The sequence below is a fragment of the Marmota monax genome, unplaced genomic scaffold, assembly GCF_021218885.2.
Source record: "Marmota monax isolate L192 unplaced genomic scaffold, Marmota_monax_Labrador192_F-V1.1 WCK01_AAM20220418_F8-fsc00092, whole genome shotgun sequence".
Classification (NCBI taxonomy): Eukaryota; Metazoa; Chordata; class Mammalia; order Rodentia; family Sciuridae; genus Marmota; species Marmota monax.
The window spans coordinates 2,754,865-2,773,804 of record NW_026692583.1 but is presented as its reverse complement, the minus strand read 5'-3'; the positions used below and the strand labels follow the sequence as shown (position 1 = coordinate 2,773,804).

At 53.0% G+C, this 18,940-nt stretch overlaps 1 protein-coding gene across 10 annotated transcripts in view; it reads right to left on the bottom strand.

Moving 5' to 3' along the window:
* The window catches only part of Kdm2b (lysine demethylase 2B), a 123,404-nt gene that overhangs the window by 72,481 nt on the left and 31,983 nt on the right, over positions 1-18,940 (bottom strand). For 5 of the 10 annotated variants that reach the window (XM_046446131.2, XM_046446132.2, XM_046446133.2 and 2 more), the window contains 4 exons: positions 18,803-18,909; positions 8,497-8,590; positions 7,351-7,504; positions 1,044-1,159 (listed from right to left, as the gene is read on the bottom strand). In XM_046446131.2, the coding sequence (XP_046302087.1) occupies positions 1,044-1,159; positions 7,351-7,504; positions 8,497-8,590; positions 18,803-18,909 (471 nt within the window). Of the gene's footprint in view, positions 1-1,043; positions 1,160-7,350; positions 7,505-8,496; positions 8,591-8,943; positions 8,991-9,996; positions 10,091-11,345; positions 11,365-12,005; positions 12,164-12,890; positions 12,915-18,802; positions 18,910-18,940 lie in introns of those variants that run through there. The other 5 variants (XM_058579854.1, XM_046446136.2, XM_058579855.1 and 2 more) reach the window with 5 other exon arrangements.

Genomic DNA, 18,940 nt, shown 5'->3' with positions numbered 1-18,940 from the left:
GAACACATATTGTCCAATTCCATTTATAGCCAATGTCCAGAATAGGCAAATCCATACAGAGAGTTGATTGGGGGCTGTTGGAGCAGAATGGGTGGGATGGGGAGTGACAGCTGATGGGTACGAGGTTTCTTTTTAGGGCGATGAAATGTTCTGGAACTAGCGGCGATGGTTACACAATGTTGTGAAGATACTAAAAACCCCGATTTGTGCACTTTGAATGTAGATTTTATGGTTATATGAATTATATCTCAAAAGAAACATTGAAATAGCCATGTTAAAAAGAGAGAGAGAGAGAGAAAGAGAGAGAGAGAAAGAGAGAAAGAAATGGCCCCTCTTTGCCCCAGGGATCCAGTTTCCAACCCTTGGTCTTGTCTCAGATACCTGGGGACGCTTGCTCAAGCCCCAGAATGGGGAAAGCGGGTGGTAAGTTCCCAGCCACCAGAGCTCTGTAGGGGAAACTCAAGGAACACAGGACACACATAGACCCTTGGTCCTGGGGCATGGGTTGGGGAGACCCGATATAAGAGAAATTGTCACTGTCAAAGGCAGAGGAAAGCCTTGGCCTCAAAGACCTTGAAATGTCCCCAGTAGGCACTGAGACTAGCTCGGAGAGGGGACCTGGGGGAATTCAGGCTTCCTCTCCATCAGATTTCAGGTCCCCAGGGAGAAGGCATAGCCAATAATTCCTGAATTTGGACCAGGGTAGACCCTCTTTCCAAGGCCTCCAAACATCAGCAACAATAAGATCCCCCAGCCCCTCATACCCCCTTCCTCACAGGAGAAGAAAAGGGCTAAGTTCCTGATATCTTATGCTGTTTTCTCAAGAGATACTTCCTCTTCCACAAGGAGGCTTGGCTGCCTTTTGTCTGGAGATGATCAAAAAACTTGAGGGACTCTTTGGGGATACCCTCCCCTCCACCCTGTAAGACTACAATCCAGGCCTGGCTCAAGACAGGGAGTAAGAGAGAAAGGGGGACTGCAGAGGACTTCATAATGGTTGGCACCACCACCACCACCCCCAGGAGAGAAGGAAGCCTCCTTACCCGGGTTCTGTCCTCGATCTCGTAGATCCGCAGCTGCATGGGCACGTTGAAGCTATGCAGGATGTTCCCACCGAACACCAGGGAGTCTACGGGGGTGTAGACTGCGTGGATCCAACCTGGGGTGCAGAGGGTAAAGGAAGATGAGCCTCCAGTCCCCTGGGGACTCCTCTCCACCCAAGGCCTGAGGGAGGGAAAGATGGCACTCAGGAGGGCCTGGGGGTGCCGCGAGTGTGTGCCTAGGGCTGGGAGAATTCCAACACAGAGAGATAGTTGGTGTAGAAAGCCAAGACTCCTGGTTAGCTTAGAGGAACTGGGCTGGCAGCCACAGTGGCCCCTGGCTACTTCTAGTCAGGTGGTAGAAGCTGCAGACCAAGCCCGACCTCGAGGACCTTGAGGGCCAAGTCTTTCTCCTGGGACCCCGCTATGGCAGCCAATAGAGAGTCAGGCCCTGTTCCCAGCTTCCACGCTGGCTAGGCAGCTGGAAACACCCCTCCCAGGCTGCACATCTGTCCCGAGACTTTTTCTCATCATTGCCACAAGCACCAGGACAGCTCAGAGCCACAACAAAGGAGTGATATCTTGCCAGAGAGGCAGGACCCAGACACTTTCCTCTGCAGAGTACAACTTGTCATTGAATCCTCCAGGCACATTTCCAGGTGGCCTCCTTCGCCACACGATGCCTGCGCCCCATCTCAGCTCTGCTTCCACTAGGCCCCCGATGCTGAGCGGCCTGACAGGCCTCTTTCCTGCAGACTGCAGCTTCAACAGCATGGGCCCTGGCTGTTCATCTCCCTGGGATCCCAGGCCACAGCCCCACAGTCACCACAGTAAGGATACTGAAATACTCACTTGTGCCAGGCACAGCCTCAAGACTTTCCAGACCTTTCCTCGGCTCATTAATTCTCCCAGAAGCCCTCTCAAAGACATGTATTCAACCCGAATACACGAAGAAACCAAGGCACAGAAAAGTCAAGTCACCGTGGGGATTTTGAACCCAGGCAGTCAGCCTCTGCTTGATCCCGCTAGGGACAAAGAAAGATGCAGAATTCATCCAACAGCCACCCCTCAGTTCAGGCTGGCCATCCTGCCAAGCGCCTGAGAGACCGACATGGCTCCAGGTTGCCAGATAGAGGCAAAGTGAGGGGCTAGAGAGCTTTGCATCGAGTCCAATTTACAGATGCTGAAACTGAGGCTCAGAGGAGGCCAGCCACTCGCTGAGCAAAGTCGCAGCTGACAAGAGAAGCAGCTCCCTTTTTAGCTGGGAAGTCCCAGGGGACAGGCATGGAAACACACAGGAGAGGCAAAAGGAGAAACACGGTGAGAAATAAGAGACAGAGGCAGAGACAAGGGCAGACAGAGGCAGAACAAGCCCCAGTGGGAGACAGAGGGAGGTCAGTCGGAGGGGAGGGGGCAAGTGGGCAAGGGCAGCAGCCACCCAAGACTCTTCTCCCGTCCATCTGTGTGCCTAATTCTGTTTCTTTTTTGGTTTTGTTCGGTTTGTTTGCTTTTGCAGCGCTGGGAATCAAACCTAGGGCCTCGCACTTGCTAGGCAAGCGCTGTACCACTGAACTGCACCCCCAAACCCTATGTGCCTAAGTCTTTTACTCAAAGGAAAATGACAGGGAGAGACCTAATCTGCCTCTCCCCACAAGCCCAAGCAGTTGAGTCGCTCCCCTGTGAGCTGTGACATGCCAGCCCTGAGTCATAGGCGGCCACCGCTGCTAGGAGCAGAGCCGCCACCTGGGAAGAGCATAGGGAGGCTGAGACCTCAGCTGGACACTCGGCTGCTGGCCCTTCCTACCAGGGCAGACCTGGCGGTCCTCAGGGGAGAGCAAGGGAAAGATGGTGTAGGAGGCAGCCACCCCCAGGCATAGGAACAGAGGCTTCCCTTTACCAGCCCGGCTCTGCCTTTCACTCCCAGGCTCCGGCTTGGCCATCAAATGCAGCTACTCCGTGGGCCAGGTGTGCCACTGCAAGCCACCTGGGCCCTCATACCCTCTGTGCAGAAAGACAAAGGCTGCGCCTCTGAAAGGCCTCGGCCCCCATAGTTCTTCAGTCTCCAGCCTCTGCTGCCTGCCGGCTGCTCTTCCTGGTCTCACACTTCCTCCCGTGCCCACCTCCCTCCCTCCACAAAGCCCAACCCAGTGGCCGGTGTTCCAGGCTGCCCCCAGCCCTGATCACCGTGTGACAAGAGCATGCGACTGCCCCCTCCCCTGGCCTCAGTGTCCTGCCTGACAAGAAGGAGAGCACTCCCTTCCTGGTGGAGAACTCACTGTGTAGGGAATGTGTCACTGATTGTGATGTTCTTGCCAATCACGAGGGTCTGGGAAAGGCTGGCACACATGGAAATCTGTATTAATCAGCCTCAGACTCTCCCTATTCTCCTGGCAGGTGGAGCCGCAGACGCACCTGGCTTATATCCATGAGCCCAATGTGTGAGCAAAGAGGGAAACAGACGGGAGTTGCCACTGCAGGAAGGGAGGAGGGAATCTGCACACCCCAACATTTGAGGGATTCTGGAAGCTTCTTCTGACCCCAGGGCTCCCTGGTAGGTCAGGTGGCCTGCCCTGGATTACAGTGGCTGCTGAATCCCTCCCCCGCCTGCTCACATCTGCCTCACTGCCCAAATGCTGGCCTCAGGAAGAACCCAGGAGGAGAAACCACAGCCGTCATGAGCCCCATCCTTGCCTACCCTCCCAAAGGCAGCCCGCTCATAACAATGCTCCAGGAAATCTGAGAGCAGGTGTCCCGGGCTGGTGGCTGGACAGGGGAGGCTGGCATCTGCCATCAGTTTTCAGTCCAGAGCCATCAGCAATATGATGGCAATAAACAGAGGCTATTCAGGCCAAGTGACAAGGGACAGATGCACTCATGGAAGGAGAGCAGCAATCCACAAAACCCACCGCCAGGCTGATCTCTAGGACCTGAGGGGGCCAAGAAGGGCAGTGAAGGCATAAGGAGTCTCACCCACAACGGATATTCAGGATTCAGAATCAAAAGCCCCCTCCGTACAGCTGCCTCCTCCAGTAGAGGTGCTTCACACAGAGGTTCACGACCCACAGAGGCCCATGACTCACCGGGGCCCTGGCTTCACTCCTGAGCACTGATGAGCATCCTGTGTAGGGTCAGGCCCTGGGTGGGCCCTGGGGCTGCCAACATGAAGTGAGGACCTCGTAGCTGGTAGCAGTAACCCAAACTGGCACACCACGGACTGTATCAGATCCAGGGACATGTTTAGTTTGATTCAACTCATGTTACAAAATGAAGAAATTTCATGACACAAGGGGTCGAACGGCTTCTCAGTCACCTGTCAACAGTCTTCCTCTCCCAGGCAGCTCTCCAGGACTGTCCAGGAATGAGGCTTGAAGAATGAACAGCCCTGACCACAGCCCCTCAGACACAAGCCAAAAAGTTCAATCACATCTCACAAAAAATACTGCACCATTTAAAATCTTCCTAACTCATCAGTGTCCCATGGGCTTTCAGAGAACTGAAGAGGACTTACTCAAGGACAGATTGGGGGGGGGGGGGAATTGAGGGTAGCATGAGGTGAGACAAGCACCTAAAGTCACACCAGGGGACAGAACACCCAGGTCAGAAGCAGGAAATGCCCAAATTAGATTCTCCAGTAAGGAAAAGCTCGTCTCAGGAGGCTGCCAACCCTTCCTGGAATCCCCAAGGCTCCCTCTCCACCCGAAGCCACAACCAACTACCCCAAATCTCAGATGTGGGTGTGTCATGGCTCACAGGGTGTGGACACAAGAGAAAATCTGAAGTCCCCAGAGGAGCCAAAACATTCGTCTATGTCCTGTGGGTCTTTTGATTTTCACTGGTTGGCAATAGAATGAGAAAACTAAAGATGGCATAGATTTTCATACACATGAAACTACCAGAATTAAAGTACCATCCCTTATTCTCTAGTTTCTTCCTGTCGTCTGTGCTCATCCGCACCTTCTGCATCTACACTTTCAACCAACTGCAGATCAAAAATATCCAAACAAATTGCATCTGTACTGAACGTACACAGACAAGGCTTTCCTTGTCATTATCCCTTAAACAATACCGCATAGCAACTGTTGGCACAGCGTTGACCCTGCTCTGGGTACCGTCAGTCATCTGGAGACAGAGCTTGGTATCCACCGAGGGTACTAGAACCAACCACCAGGGATGTCAAGGTGGGGCTGCATGTCACCTGCTTTACTGCAGGAATGGTCATGAAACAGCAGGATTACATGAGTAGGTTTTTTGCTCTTGGTTTTGTTGGGTTTTGCAGTGCTGGGGATTGTGCGCTCTAGACAGGTGCTCTACCACGGAGCTACAGCCCTCGTGTTTTTAATTCATGTCCATCTTTAGCAAAATTGTAATTCTATATCAGATCCCAACTTTTTTTTTTTAATTCATTGGTCCAACAAATGATGCCTGGGGACCACCGATTTATTTTGTTACCACCCCTCCCACACCACCACCAGGAGGCAGGTGGTAAATTCCAATGGTCTCTTATCTTCACTTTCTCTAACTTTCTTTCTTTCTTCTTTTTTTTTTTTTTTCCTTGTACCAGAGATTGAACTCAAGGGTGCTTAACCAATGAACTACATCCTCAGCTCTTTTTATTTATTTTTTTTATTTCTGAGACAAAGTCTCACTAAATTGCTTAGGGCCTTGCTATGTTTTTGCTGGGGTCTAACCCCTGCTTGCTGGGGTTCAAAGCCACATCTCTTCCAGCCCTCAAGACAGTTATATACCTTCTGTGGCTGTGATGCTTCCCAGGACCTTCCCCAACGAGTGGAAGTCACCAGTCAACAGAATGACCAGCCCCCTCCCAGTTCTGCACAGGGCCGGAGCTGAGGGAACAGGGATGGGAGGGATCTCGAGGGTCCCAGAGTTCAGTCCCAGGACACCACTCCCTCTGTAGAGATGCAATAGTTGAGGCACAGAAATAGGAAGGTCACAGAGAGTGACCAGGGCTGTGTGTGTCCCCCCCACACCCCACAACACCTGCATGGGCTGGAGCACACTCCAGGACCCACCTCCTGCCCAAGGCTCCACACCACTCTGCAGGGTCCACATACCTGCTGCCCACAAAGTGCTATCCCTTCTGTCTCAAGCAGGGGCCTGGGGCCACGGTAACAGAGTCACCCCCGCTGAACCCTGCCACCCCCAATTCCCACATTTTCCTAATAGGGCAGTCTCCACCTTCTGCCCAATCTGCTAGAAGAGCTCTGATGTGCAGGCCCTTCCTCCACTGTGAGAACTACTGCCACAACCACAGCCCTCCTGCTCCACGGCCAGACCCAAGGTCAATGTGCAGCAACCTAAGTGTAGCCAGCTTGTCCATGCAATGGATCTCCGTGGTCTCAAGGATACCCTTATCCTCTGGTACACACTTCCACCCAGTGGCAGTTCCCCTAATCTCCTTGAGACACCGATAGCTACTTTCTACTTGTATATCTTCAGTGGCGGAGACCTCACTACCTACACACAGAGCAAGTCATCCCAGCACCACTCAGCTATACCTTCTTCCAGGAGACAATCCTTCACCTGGCTAACTATAGTTACCACACATCTGTTTCTCAGGTTACCTGATGTGGTTTCTAGATTCCTTTCTCTTAATATTAACCTCCCCTCCAAAGTATAATGACCAAGAGGTACACAACCTCCCACATGTGGCCTGACTCCTTCACTCTATGCATGGTTGGACTGTAACCTATCTCAACCTGGATAGAATGCTTGTGTTAATGCAGCCCAAGACCTAGAACATGACTCCTAGGTCTTCAGCCACATCCACTAGTGACTCAGCCTATAACCAGCCAAAAGCCTTCAGTCCATCTCCAAAGAATGGCAGGCAGGTAGATCTCAGCTTACTCAGTCCTCACAACCACCCTGAAGCCCTACTCCCATTCCACAGATGGGAGCAGAGGCATAGAGAGGCAGTCACAGCTCATAAGCAACACAGCCACAATTTCAACTGACACTATTCACTGCACTTCCCCAGAACTTGCATCCCAAATATATGGGGTGCACCCACCACGGCACCTAAAGGGTCGCTGTCATCATCTCACACAGAAATCTCCCGAGGAAGTCCCAGGGAAGACATGAAGAGTTCCCCCAAGGCAGGGCCTGAGGCCTTCTCAAGGATAGACATTCTAGCCCATAGGCACAGACATGTAGGTTACATCTTTCCCAGCACCTGAAGCCCACTCCCTCGGCCTCAAACCCTGTTGAGGCCACTGGGCTGCAGAACGTGGTTCTGAAAGCTGGGGGAGCCAGTGGCAGACCAGAGCCCAGGGCCAGCCACGCCAGAACCTACCGGAAGGGATGAAAAACGTGTAGCCCTGCTTCAGCTCAATTCTTTGGCATCGTTCCACACGGTCTCCCAGGAAGATGTCGCTCTGTTTGCCTGACAGCACCCACTCCTCATACAGCGCCAAGTTGTGCAGGGTTGGTGGGATCAGCCAAAAGATCTTGGGAGGAAAAGATGTCATCAGCCAGTCTCCGATTTCTTCCAGGCCCTGACACAATCCAGGCAGCCTCACCTGCCTGGGGGCGGGGGGGGGGGGGCAAGGAGGGGAGAAGCTTCATCCCCCAAGCCCCTGGGTCCCCTCCAAGATCAGGTCTAAAGGGCCTCTGAGGAAGCAGGGAGGACTCAGGTCAGCTTTAGGGCATCTCCATTCCCGCTGAAATGCCAGGAGAGGAATACTGTCTGTGCTGAGGGCGTAGGGGCACATCCTCTTGAGCCACAGAGAATGGGAGGTGGGGGAAGGAGAGGAAGGGAATTTCCTAAGTTGTATGATAAAATGGCCCAATAAATAAACCCAGCTTGCTCTCACTTTGGAGAAGGAGAAAAAAACATCTGGAATCAAGTGGGTTGACTTCCTCCCAGACTCTCTTCCAACATGTTCTCTCAAAACAAATGCACATGCTGACCCAGACGAGCAGGGAGGCACACAGACATTCTCCAGAGGCACCCACGTCCGTGCAGGGACACCTACATCCGCACATGGACACCTATATCCGCACTTGGACACACACACAGAAAAGACCCATTGGGAGCACCCTGAACGCACACCCCCCCCTCCCGGCTCAGGTGGTATAAAGCATTTTTGAGGCAGGTGCTGCTGGCACTAGACTCTGAAGTTGAAAGATCCCTGGGCTGGAGCTTATTGGAAGTCAAGCTCAGCTCCAAACTGGCTGAAGGTGCTCAGGACACTGAACTGGGCAAGTCGGAGGGAATGGATAACCCGACATTATGCCAAACAACTGGTAGCATTGACCTTGCCCTCCAGAAGGAGGCAGAGAGTCCACAGATGGTCCTAGGAGATGGAGTGGCCCTGAAAGTACTCACGGGGCAGGGCTGGCTAGAGGAAAGGTGCAAAAGGAAGGGGACAGGTAAGTGAGCCCTCTGTGCTCAAAGAGTGAGAGACACACAAACAATTGGAGAATCATCGGAACTCACCTTCCCACCCCGGAAAACATGGTACCACACAGAAGTGCCTCCAAAGTCGATGTGGAAATCAGTGAAACAGCCCTTCACGCTCATCAGACAATACCTGCAGCACAGAAGAGGGGAGGGGACAGGAGTTTAATGCAGTCGCAGGAGGTGGGCAACCCTTCAGAGCTGTCTGACCTGGTGCCTTTTATACATGCTGATGCTGGGAAATTTCCTTTCCTTTTTTTAAAATTCAAATCTACATGGGAGTTCCCCCAGAGGGGATGCCCCTGTGATCAGGTGACAAACCTCAATCATAGGCCACCAAACCCCCAAGACTGGGGATGGCATTATTTTTTTTAAGGGGGGGTGGTACTGGGGATTGAACTCAGGGGCACTCAACCACTGAGCCACATCCCTAGCACTTTCTTGTAATTTTACTTAGAGACAGGGTCTCACTGAGTTGCTTAGCACCTCGCTGTTGCTGAAGCTGGATTTGAATTCATGATCCTCTTGCCTCAGCTTCCCGAGCTGCTGGAATTACAGGCGTGCGCCATGGCACCCATCTGGGGATGACATTTTTGTTGTCAGGTTCCTGAGAGTGGTGGCTACCCATAGACTCCTTCGTTGTCAGTGTCCACCTCTGCCCCACCCCCAACCAACTACGAGGCTTTCTCTCTGCTCTTTCACAGCTCTGATACCCACAGTTCTCCCAATCTGCCAGCCCCCCCTATAGCAGCTGGGCCCCCTGGAATTCAGTTGTAAACCACCTGCATAGCTTGCCAATTACTAGTTCCTATTCACCTCACTCACTCAACCAGTGGGCCAGCCCCCAGTGAGACAGGGCACTGAGAGAAATGAACAAGAATGCATAAGACCCTGTGGATGGAGCAAGGCACAGACAGGGACAGCGACGTGGCAAGAGGATCTGCAACTCCAAGTAAGCGACGCAGCTAGAAGCCAAGAGGGACAGGCCATGAAGGCCCACACAGTGTGATACCACCTATGAAATGTCCTAAGAAGGCAAATCCACAGAGGCAGCAGATAGATGGGTGGGGGCCAGGGGCTGGGGTGGGCGGAATGGGGAACAACGCTAATGAGTGCAGGGGTTCACACTGGTTCTAAAATTGATTGTGGTTGCACAACTCTGTGAACACACTGAAACCACTGGACAGCACACTTTTCACGGGTGAATGGTATGGGAATTTTATCTCAATAAAGCCGTTTAGAAAAAAAAAGAAAGTGAAGAGATTTAACAGAAGCCCTGGGGGTGTTGGCTAGGCAGGGAGGGGGAGAGGAGCTGGACCTCCAGGCTGGGGTGGAGGGCATATGCTGGGGGGAAGAAGGACTTCCCTCCCTCCAGAGCCCCAGGGAGAGCCAGAGTCCACCCTTCCTGACAGGATCACACCAGTCCCTCTCCTCTGCTGCCTTCCTAGGGGTGGGCAGAGCTTGAGGAGGGGGCACAGAGCAGGCTTCCAAGTCCAGGCCTGGAGGACAACAGTGCCAGGGCCCCCCACCACCACTCACCCCTTCCCACAAGAGCCCTGGATGGCACAGATGGGGGCAGCCTCCCCTCCGCTCATGCCCATGCACCTTGGCACCTCCAGAGGCCCGCGCACACGCTTACCCCACTGACCTCTTTTCCCTGCTGCACTTTGCTTTTCATGGTTTGGGGATGAGGGGAGGAATGGGGCGGGGACGGGCTGGGAGGAGCCAGCAGCAAGCCTGAGTGGAGAGAATGGGGGCATGGGGCTGGGCTGGTTAGCAGGCGGCAGGGCTGGGCCCCTCCTGCTGGCTGCCTTGTGCACCTTGCGTTCAGGTGGACCTGGGGCTCGGCAGTATGCAGGCAGCGTGCCCCGCGTCCCTCCTCCGGATAGGCTGGAAGGAGCCTTAACCATGTGTCTGCAGGAGGCTGACAAATCAGAAGGCCTTCCAGTACATCAGAGCCCCGCTGCCTAGCAACCCCATCGGAGGGGTGTAGTTGACAGCCCAGGACGCAGGCTGTCACGAAGCTGGCACTAGGGCTGCTGAAGTCCTCACTCTGGGTTCCACGCCCTCCTGCCTATCCGCCCTGGGCCAGGCGCGTCCCCAGACTGAAGGCCTCTGAGAGCCTCTTCTCTCCAAGGAATGGGGGGGTCCTGAAGCCCTCACTCACCCCACCCCCACGGACACCACTGGCCTCTTCTAAGCACCACTTCAAAATATTAGTCCTCATTTCCCTAAAACCACCTCTTCATCTAGGTTTGGTTTTTCCTTTTCTTTTTTTAATCTAACCTTGGTTTCCACCCCCTCCAGGCCTCAGCTGAACAGTTTAGAGAAAACAATTTAAGTGAGTGCAGGGTGGAGCCGGGGAACCTGCGAGCTGCCTTCAGACTGCAGCTAGAACCCACCAAGGGTGCCCACAGCAGAGGACAGGAAGGGTGTTTGGCTCCCCAGATCCGTGCCCCATGACTGCCTGGCCCAAAATCCTCACCCAGACTCAGCTCAACCTCAGCCCCCAGCCCTAACCTCCACAGCACGTGGAAAATGGGGATTCCTGACTGCTGTGTGTAGGGAAAGTTATCCAAGTTGAGTCTGTGTCTGATCTGCTTTCAGGGTCACCCTCCAACATCAGCGGAGGCCCCTTGGGGCCAGGGGAGGCCACTTCCAGACCAGCCTCTCCTGAAGTGGCCCCTCCTTCTGATGTCCCTCATTTCCTGGCAGCCAGCCCTGGGCTGCCCCTCCCACCCTGTGATTGCGAGCCTTAGAACAGCCAGGGTGGCTGTGACAGGGTGGTTTTGCCCTGGCCCCTACAGGCCACCCCAGACTCCAGCCTGCACCGACTTGGGGCTCCCCACTCGCTCCTGTTCGCTCTGGCGTGACGCCTTTGCACTGACCTCTACAGCTTCCTCTTCCCAAGCACACCGCAGTCACATGGGCACCCCGGCTTGGTGCCACGGCCGCTGAGCTCTCCCCGCCGCCCGCCGCCCGCACGCCAGCCCGGCTTCCGCAACAGTCTCGGGGGGGCCCCCTGCCCGGACAACCTCCCACCCGAACGCCCCTGCCCAGGTGGCTTCCGTGCAGGAGGGCACCCAAGTTGGCGACTGAAAATCGGGAGCCCCCCTCCAGCTGAGCCCTTGAGGGATTCCCGCCCTCCAAGGCCCGAGGTGGCGGGGAGGAGCGGGGAAGGAGGGGGCGCTGCACCTGCAGCAGCAACTTCGGGGTGCGCTGCCTGGGGCTGCGCGGGCGGGCCGCCTCACCCAGCCCTTTCCCCTCCAACTTAAAGAAACTCCCCCTGGGTGGCCCAGCCGCTGTCCCCTCGGGCAAAGGTCTGGCGGGGTGGGCCCTGGAAAGCTGTCACCGGGTGGCGGGCTGGAGGCGCCGCGCGGGCGCGAACGCATACACTCCACACTTGCACCCGCCCCGGGAGACACAAAGAGCAGCTCCGCGACGCCGGCCGCGCAGCCCGCGGGCTGGAGGCCACCCACACCCCGCCCGGAGCGCCACAAAGGAGCGGGCGCAGCGCAGGGACGCCCGCCCGGCCCGCCCGCGGTTACCCTCGGCGGCGGCGGCGCGGCTCCCGGGCGTCCCCTTCGGCGGCGGCGGCTCGACGCGCGCCCGGCCCCGGCGGCGACGGGAGCCGAGCCCCCTCCACGGCGCTGCCAGGCCCCGGCCGAGGACGCTGGGGCCCTCGCGCGCCGCCTTCCTTCCTCGGGGAGCCGGGCGCAGCCTGCGCTCATCCCCGCGCTGAAACTGAACACCCGCGCGGCGCGGCCGCCGCCAGGGAGGCGGAGGGAGGCCGCGGCGGCGACGGGGAAGCGCACCCGGCCAGCGCCAGGGGACGCCGCCGCCGCCGCCCACGGCCGCCCCCTGGCCCGGGCTGGGCGGCGGCACGAGGTTAGCTCTCCCGGCAGCCGCTTGGCCTGGGTTTTCCCGGAGTGTAGACGCCACACTGCTGCTGGGGTGACGACCAGCAAAGCAACCTTATTTAAATGTACACCTCCAGGCACAGCTGAAGGAAGCAGTTCTAGGGGATCAAGGAGTGTCAGATCCAGAACAGCAGCCAAGAAAGGAAGGATGAGGCTCTGACCCTTAAGAGAATAAGAGACCCTAAGAGGCTAAGAGCTGTGTGACCTAGAGCAGCTTACTTTCCTTCTCTGAGCCATTTCCTGATCCTTCTAACATGGAACGAGGTGACCTGAATGAAGTTCAACTGTGCATTCTATGAGACTCCCCTTACCTGACCTCTTAGCTTGTAACTCTACAGAATTATGCAAATTGTGACAAATACCCATTAACCAGAAGGGTGATACTTAGATTATTTAATCCAAACTTCACAACAACTGTATGAGGTCATTTCCAGGGCCCCCATCTTTCAGAAGCAGAGGATAACTGGTAGTTTCTCATCTTGGTCACTGAGACTGTTAGGTGGTAAGGCTTACCTGTCACCGGTGTTGGGGTCTGTCACGCCTTCTGCCTGGCAAATCCCAATTCTAACTTACAGTGTAGAAGATGCAGTCGAACCTCAACCACTGGCTTCGGGCTGAAGGAGGTGATCCAACTCAAATCACAAGTCCCACCCTACAGGTCACCAGGGTCACCGCCCTCCCACCCTGTCCCCACACCCTTCCCTTGAACCACAAGGAGGCAGGAGACAGTCTTCTGCAGGGGCAGGAACCAAGCTTCTTTGGCCAAACACCATTCACTGGGGCTCCCCAGCAATATTAATAGGCTCCAGTTATATAATCGGTAATAATAACCCAACTATTAACACACATGATCTCATTTCATTTTGGGGATGCAAATACTGAAGCCATTTCAAAGTGGTCAATGACCTGGGCAGGGAGCTGCTTCCTGGTGATGTTAATGGCCAATTCTGCCCATGAGATTAGACTATCAACTCTCTAACTGGTTGGATTTTCTTAGCAGGTATATGTTTTGCCTATTTAAAAGAAAAATTAACAACTCTGAGAAATGGTCTCCATCTTAGATTTGGGCAACAATCACTGGGAGGTATCCTTCAGCAAGAATTTTGTCACACTTATGAAACGGATGTGGGGTTAAATAAGTCAACAGAGGAGACCACCCTAACAGCTGGACCATGCTGTCCACGTGAAAGATTTACCTTTTAGAGTCACAAAAGCCTCAGCTCCTTGCTGACAGGGACCATATCTGGTTCCTCTGTGTAAGTGCAGCACCCAGCAACAACCCTATCGTTATTCTAATCAGCTGTGCAACCTCAGACAGCCTTCCCCTTTCAGAAACTTGGCATCCCCATCTGTAGAACTAGTCAAGAGCCTCTAACTGGTGGCCTCAAGGGTCACACCAGGATGTATTAGCTTTGGTGAGCAATGCTTTTGCAAAAAAAGAATTTCTAAAGGCCTGCCTCTCTAGTTATCCACAAGCCCCACCAGTCTCTATTGTCTTACACTCACCTGCTATGTTATCTGCACTGAACCATTATGAACTTCAGTTTCTTTATCTGCAAAATAAGGATACTACATCTGCCAACAGGATTGCTGAGATAGTCAAACCAGTATCTAACACAGAATGTTGGTGCACACCTATCTGGACAGAGAATGGTAGAGAGGTAGGAAAAAGAAATCAGGAATCCAAAGGCCTGGGGTGTGGCCCACAACTTCCTCCCTATTTGACACTGGCAGCCTCTTAAGCCAGTTTCCCTGCCTGATGGGACACAGGGGTGAAGCCAGCAAATGCAGATGATGAGAGGCAGTCTTGGAGTTAAAAAGTGAATGTGGTTGTGGAGAAAAGCTCTATACAGACATGAGGGAGGGCAGACTAACAGCAGAGGATGCCAGGGTCCAATAGGCCACAGGGGCAAACATTCTGTCCCACGTGGGGACGGCACTGCACACTTCACATCCACTCCCACACCAAGGCAGGGAGGCAGGATAGGGATGACAGAACCCCCACTTTGCAGAAGGTAAAACTGAGTCTCCAAATAAAAGATGAAAGATTTGCAGGGTCCGGAGAATGGCCGAAGCAGAATGGCTCATGCCTGTAATCCCAGACCAGAGAATGGCAGAAACAGCCCCTGCAAGTTGCTCAACCCAATGCCCATTTTCATCCTTTCAGCTTCTCACCCATATAGTTCCCCCCAGTTTTTCCTACCACTCCCATAAAATAAGGAAAAAAGGAGAGGTTTGCATTTAACTCTCAAACATATGCGCCAAACATATGCTTTACGTGAAGTCCCCTTTCGGCTGGGATTCTGAGTTCCTTCGCTGCTTCTTGGCCCACAGCATATCTTCATTTCACCAGCAAACCTCATTTCTGCAAACCCTGGTGTTATGGGAGCAGCAGAGAAGGGAGGAGACTCCTTAATACCTTTCTGGAATGCATTACAATGCCCAGTCCTTCTTAGTGAAAAAGGTACACCTATGTCATAAGGGATTGTGAAGGCTTTGAAATGTGTCCACACATTCTTCGAGGCTCCTCTCTTCAAGAGGTAGAACTAAATTCCTACCCCCTTGAGTATGGGCCAGACTAATTAACAGAAGACAGCACAAGCAAACAGGATGTGACTTTCAAAATTAGGTCATGAAAAGCACTGTATCCCCCTCCTTGGTCTTTCTTGAACCACTCATTCTGGGGAAATAGCTGTCAGTCACAAGGATGTTCAAGTGAACCTGTGCAGAGATCCATGTAGCAAAAAACTGAGGTCTCCTGCCAATAGTCATGTAAATGCCCATCTTGGAAGTGAATCCTTCAATCTCCCCATTAAGCCTTTAAATAAATGCAACCCAGGCGTAAGACTTTGTTTTTGTTTTTGCAGTACTGGGCAATTGAATCTAGTGGAGTTCTATCACTGAGCCATGCCCAGCTCTTTGAATTTTGAGACAGAGTCTTGCTAAATTGCTAAGGCTGGCCTCAAAATTGTGATCCTCCTGCCTCAGCCTCCAGAATAGCTGGGATTACAGGGTGCTCCACTATGCCCATCAGACCTAAGTCTTGACACAGATCATAAGAGACCCTGGGCAAAATTTATCTTACTAAGTTATTTTCAGATTTCTGATCTACAATTGTTTTAAGCTGCTAAATTTTTTTTTAGCTGTGAAGTTTTAGGGTCATGGTTATGTATCAATAAAGAGCTAAAGCAGCTGAGCACCGTGGCTCATGCCTGTAATCCCAGACACTAGGAGGCAGAAGGATTACAGGCTCCAGGCCAGCCTGGGCAACTTAATGAGACCCTGTCTCAAAATAAAAGATAAAAAGGGCTGGGGATGTGGCTCAGTGATTAAGTGTCCCTAAGTTCAATCCCCAATACCACCAAAACAAACAAAAATAATGCAAGGATAGTACCAAATAATTATCAATTGCTTAGACATAAAAGGAATTTCAAGACAAACAATCCTAAACAATTTAAAGAATTTCTATAGGGTACAGATGGAGATAGAGGAAATGCCAAGATGCAGATCAATTGGATCACCACCCATCATTCTCTTTCCCCTTCATCCTGCTTTATGTTTTTGTTCTTGTTTGTTTGTTTGTTGCACTGTGGAATGAATCCAGGGGTACTTTACCACTAAGCCACATCCCTAGCCCTTTTATTTTTTTTTTTATTTTGAGACAGGGTCTCACTAAGTTGCTTAGGGCCTCACTAATTGCCCAAGCTGAACTTGAACTTGTGATTCTCTTGCCTCAGACTTCTAAATAGCTAGTACAGGTGTGCGCCCGCCTGCCCTGCCTGCTTTATGTCTCTTTGAGACACTTAGCAACAAATTATTCCCCAGCTCCGAACTCTCTGAACACCCTCCGTGAGAACGGGGACTTGACTCTATTCATTGTGATCTATCAACCACTTAGAGAAGTGTCTGGCACCATAATATACATCAGCATACTCTTTACAAACCCTTTGTCTCCCAAGGTTGCAAGTACTCCCAAAACCCGCTGAAATTCCTAAAGCACCCCCAGACCACAAGTGAACAGCATAAATCCTGGAGCTAGGGCGCAAGCAGCAGTGCCTCGCACTCCCCCTCTGCGCCCCGCAAACCTTTGATTCGGGAGGACCAGCAGCTGTCTCTGCTCCGCGGGCGCCTCCAGCAAGGAAGCTCTGCGATTTCCAGAAACAATGTCATTTTAATTAAATTCCACAAAACCATTCCACACGGTCCCAGAGGACTTTATCGTGGTAGGATTTTTACCTTGCTTATGCATTCTTTTCAGCCAAACAAATGGATTATTTCCAAGGTGACAATTTCCTTCCTAACAAGGTTCAAATCCTGTAACAAGTTTCCGTGGCTGCTGACAGAGTTTGGAAATCTATTTGCTACACCATGCCTCAAAGACGTGTGGTCCTAGCAAACTGTGAGCCCGGTTTTTTTTTTGGTCCTTAGAGAAGGATTTTTTGGTCCTTAGAGAGGATTCGAAATTGTTTATAGAGCTTGCTATTTAAAGGAATCTCAGGAAGATAAGGCAGACCTTAACTGATATCTACATCCCCCAGTGCTACCTATTTTACTTCCTAAATACATGTCCAAGTGTCCTCTCCTTTCTTCTCTCCCCGCCGGATCCTTGTCTATCTAGGCCAGACAGTGGCCTCCTCCCATCTGCTTGGCCGCGCCCACTTCAATCTACATAGAGGAGAATTTGCAGAATAAAACCCTGAACACATCCTGCCCACTTAGAACCTCAGAGGTTTCTGAGTCTTTTGGGGGGAAATTGGGGCATCAGGCTCTATTCAGTCTGGCTCTTTACAAACCCTTTGTCTCCCAAGGTTGCAAATACTCCCAAAACCCTGCTCCCATATCCACAGCTGTCCCCTTGTCCCTCCCAAACCATCCTAGCTCCTCTGTACCCAGCCAGAAAACCCCTCAGTCCTCATCATCTAAGGAGCCCCCTAAACCCTTTAGAACCCAGTGCAGAATTCCTTGCCTGACCTCCCTGACCAGGTAGTCCCCTGGTGCCAGTGCCAAAGTGGTACTTTGCCTGGTGGCTTCATCCCAAATGCAAGCATCCAAGTGTTGTCTCTCGTTACAGGATTAACACCTGTCTCCCCATAAACTACACTTCATGTGGGCAGAGGCCTCATCAGCCCCCCACCCACACACAGTGTCCCCAGTGCCCAGCACCAGTCAGGGGCTCAGTACGTGGTTGCTGAATGAATCAATCAAATGATTGATTCCCTTCCTCCATCCCTCCCCCTCCTCCCACTGCCACCATTCCCTAAAGCCCAGGTTAGCCTCTCCTCCTGAGGACTTCAGCCCAGATTCCTCCTTCCCTGTCCTCCTCCCAAGAATCTGCTTCCCGGGGCCCAGGATCAGAGCCACAGGGTAGTAGCCTGGTGCTGCAGGGCACTTTCTCCACAGGGTGGGGCCCTTAGTCTTTTTTTCCTCTATTTCCCCTCCCAGGGGCTCTGGCTGCAGTCAGAAAAAAACAGAATTGGAAACAAACTCTGCTACTCTTCCTCCCCGCCTCGAGCCAAGTCTCTCTCATGGATGCAACTCTGTCCAAGTGATGTATGGAGCTTCAGCCTGAAGGGGGAGGAGAAATGTCTAGGAAGCAATTAGAGAAGGGGGTGGAGGGGGGTTGCTGAAAGCAAAACCTTTAGAAGCCCAGGACCAATTGGCCTCCCCTAGGAAGCCTGGCACGCACTCTGCATTCAAGACACAGCACTGAATGGAAGGCGGAGGGATGGAAAGTTCACAGCCTATAAGCTCTGAGGGTATTGCAGCAGCTCTTCTAGGAAGCCCAGCTCTGGCTGCGACAGCCAGCAAATCCTTCCCCTTTAAGGGATGGAAACAGAGGGCCTGAGCTGGTGGAAATCCCAAAGGTGACTTCTTCTGCCCAGAGATCCATTTATCAAGTCCCTGTACATGGAGAGGCCCAGAGGTGCCGCTGCTGGGGTTGAACATCAATCACAGGCTATGCCGCTGGTCATGCTGTGTCTAGCAAGGTCTCTGCTATTGACCAGGGTCACCTTCCCTGACCTGCACCAACCCCCTGCTAGGAGGGCACCCTCTAAGATACTTCTGGTGAATAAGATGACTCCAATTTCTGCTCAGGTGTACATGGAATCTTGGCCCATGGCTCCTCCTTCTCAGATCATGTCCTCCCCATGGGAGCTGTGGGGAGGCCCGAGAGCCAGCTGGTTGGAAAGCCTGCCCAGTGCAGGAATCGAGCCCTGTGTTTCAGAGAAGCAAGATGCCAACCTGCCCAAACCAAGGCCCACACCCTTCTTGTCCCAACTGTGGCCCAGCCCAGGCCCTTCAGCTCTGAAGGAAGTCAGTTGCAAAGTGACACTCAAATTCATGTGGACAGCCAGGCATCCCCCTGCTGGCCTCCCCAAGCTGGGGGTCACCCCTTCTTTTCCCCACCAACCAGGCCGTCTTACTTCTTTACTTTCGGGTACTTCATCTCTGCGATGGCGTTGGTGGCTTCCGTCTGCTTCTCCTTCAGGTGCTGGGGCCACATATTGTCCACCCAGTCCACCAGGTCCACCTGAAACCCAGGCCACTCAGTGTTCCTGGCC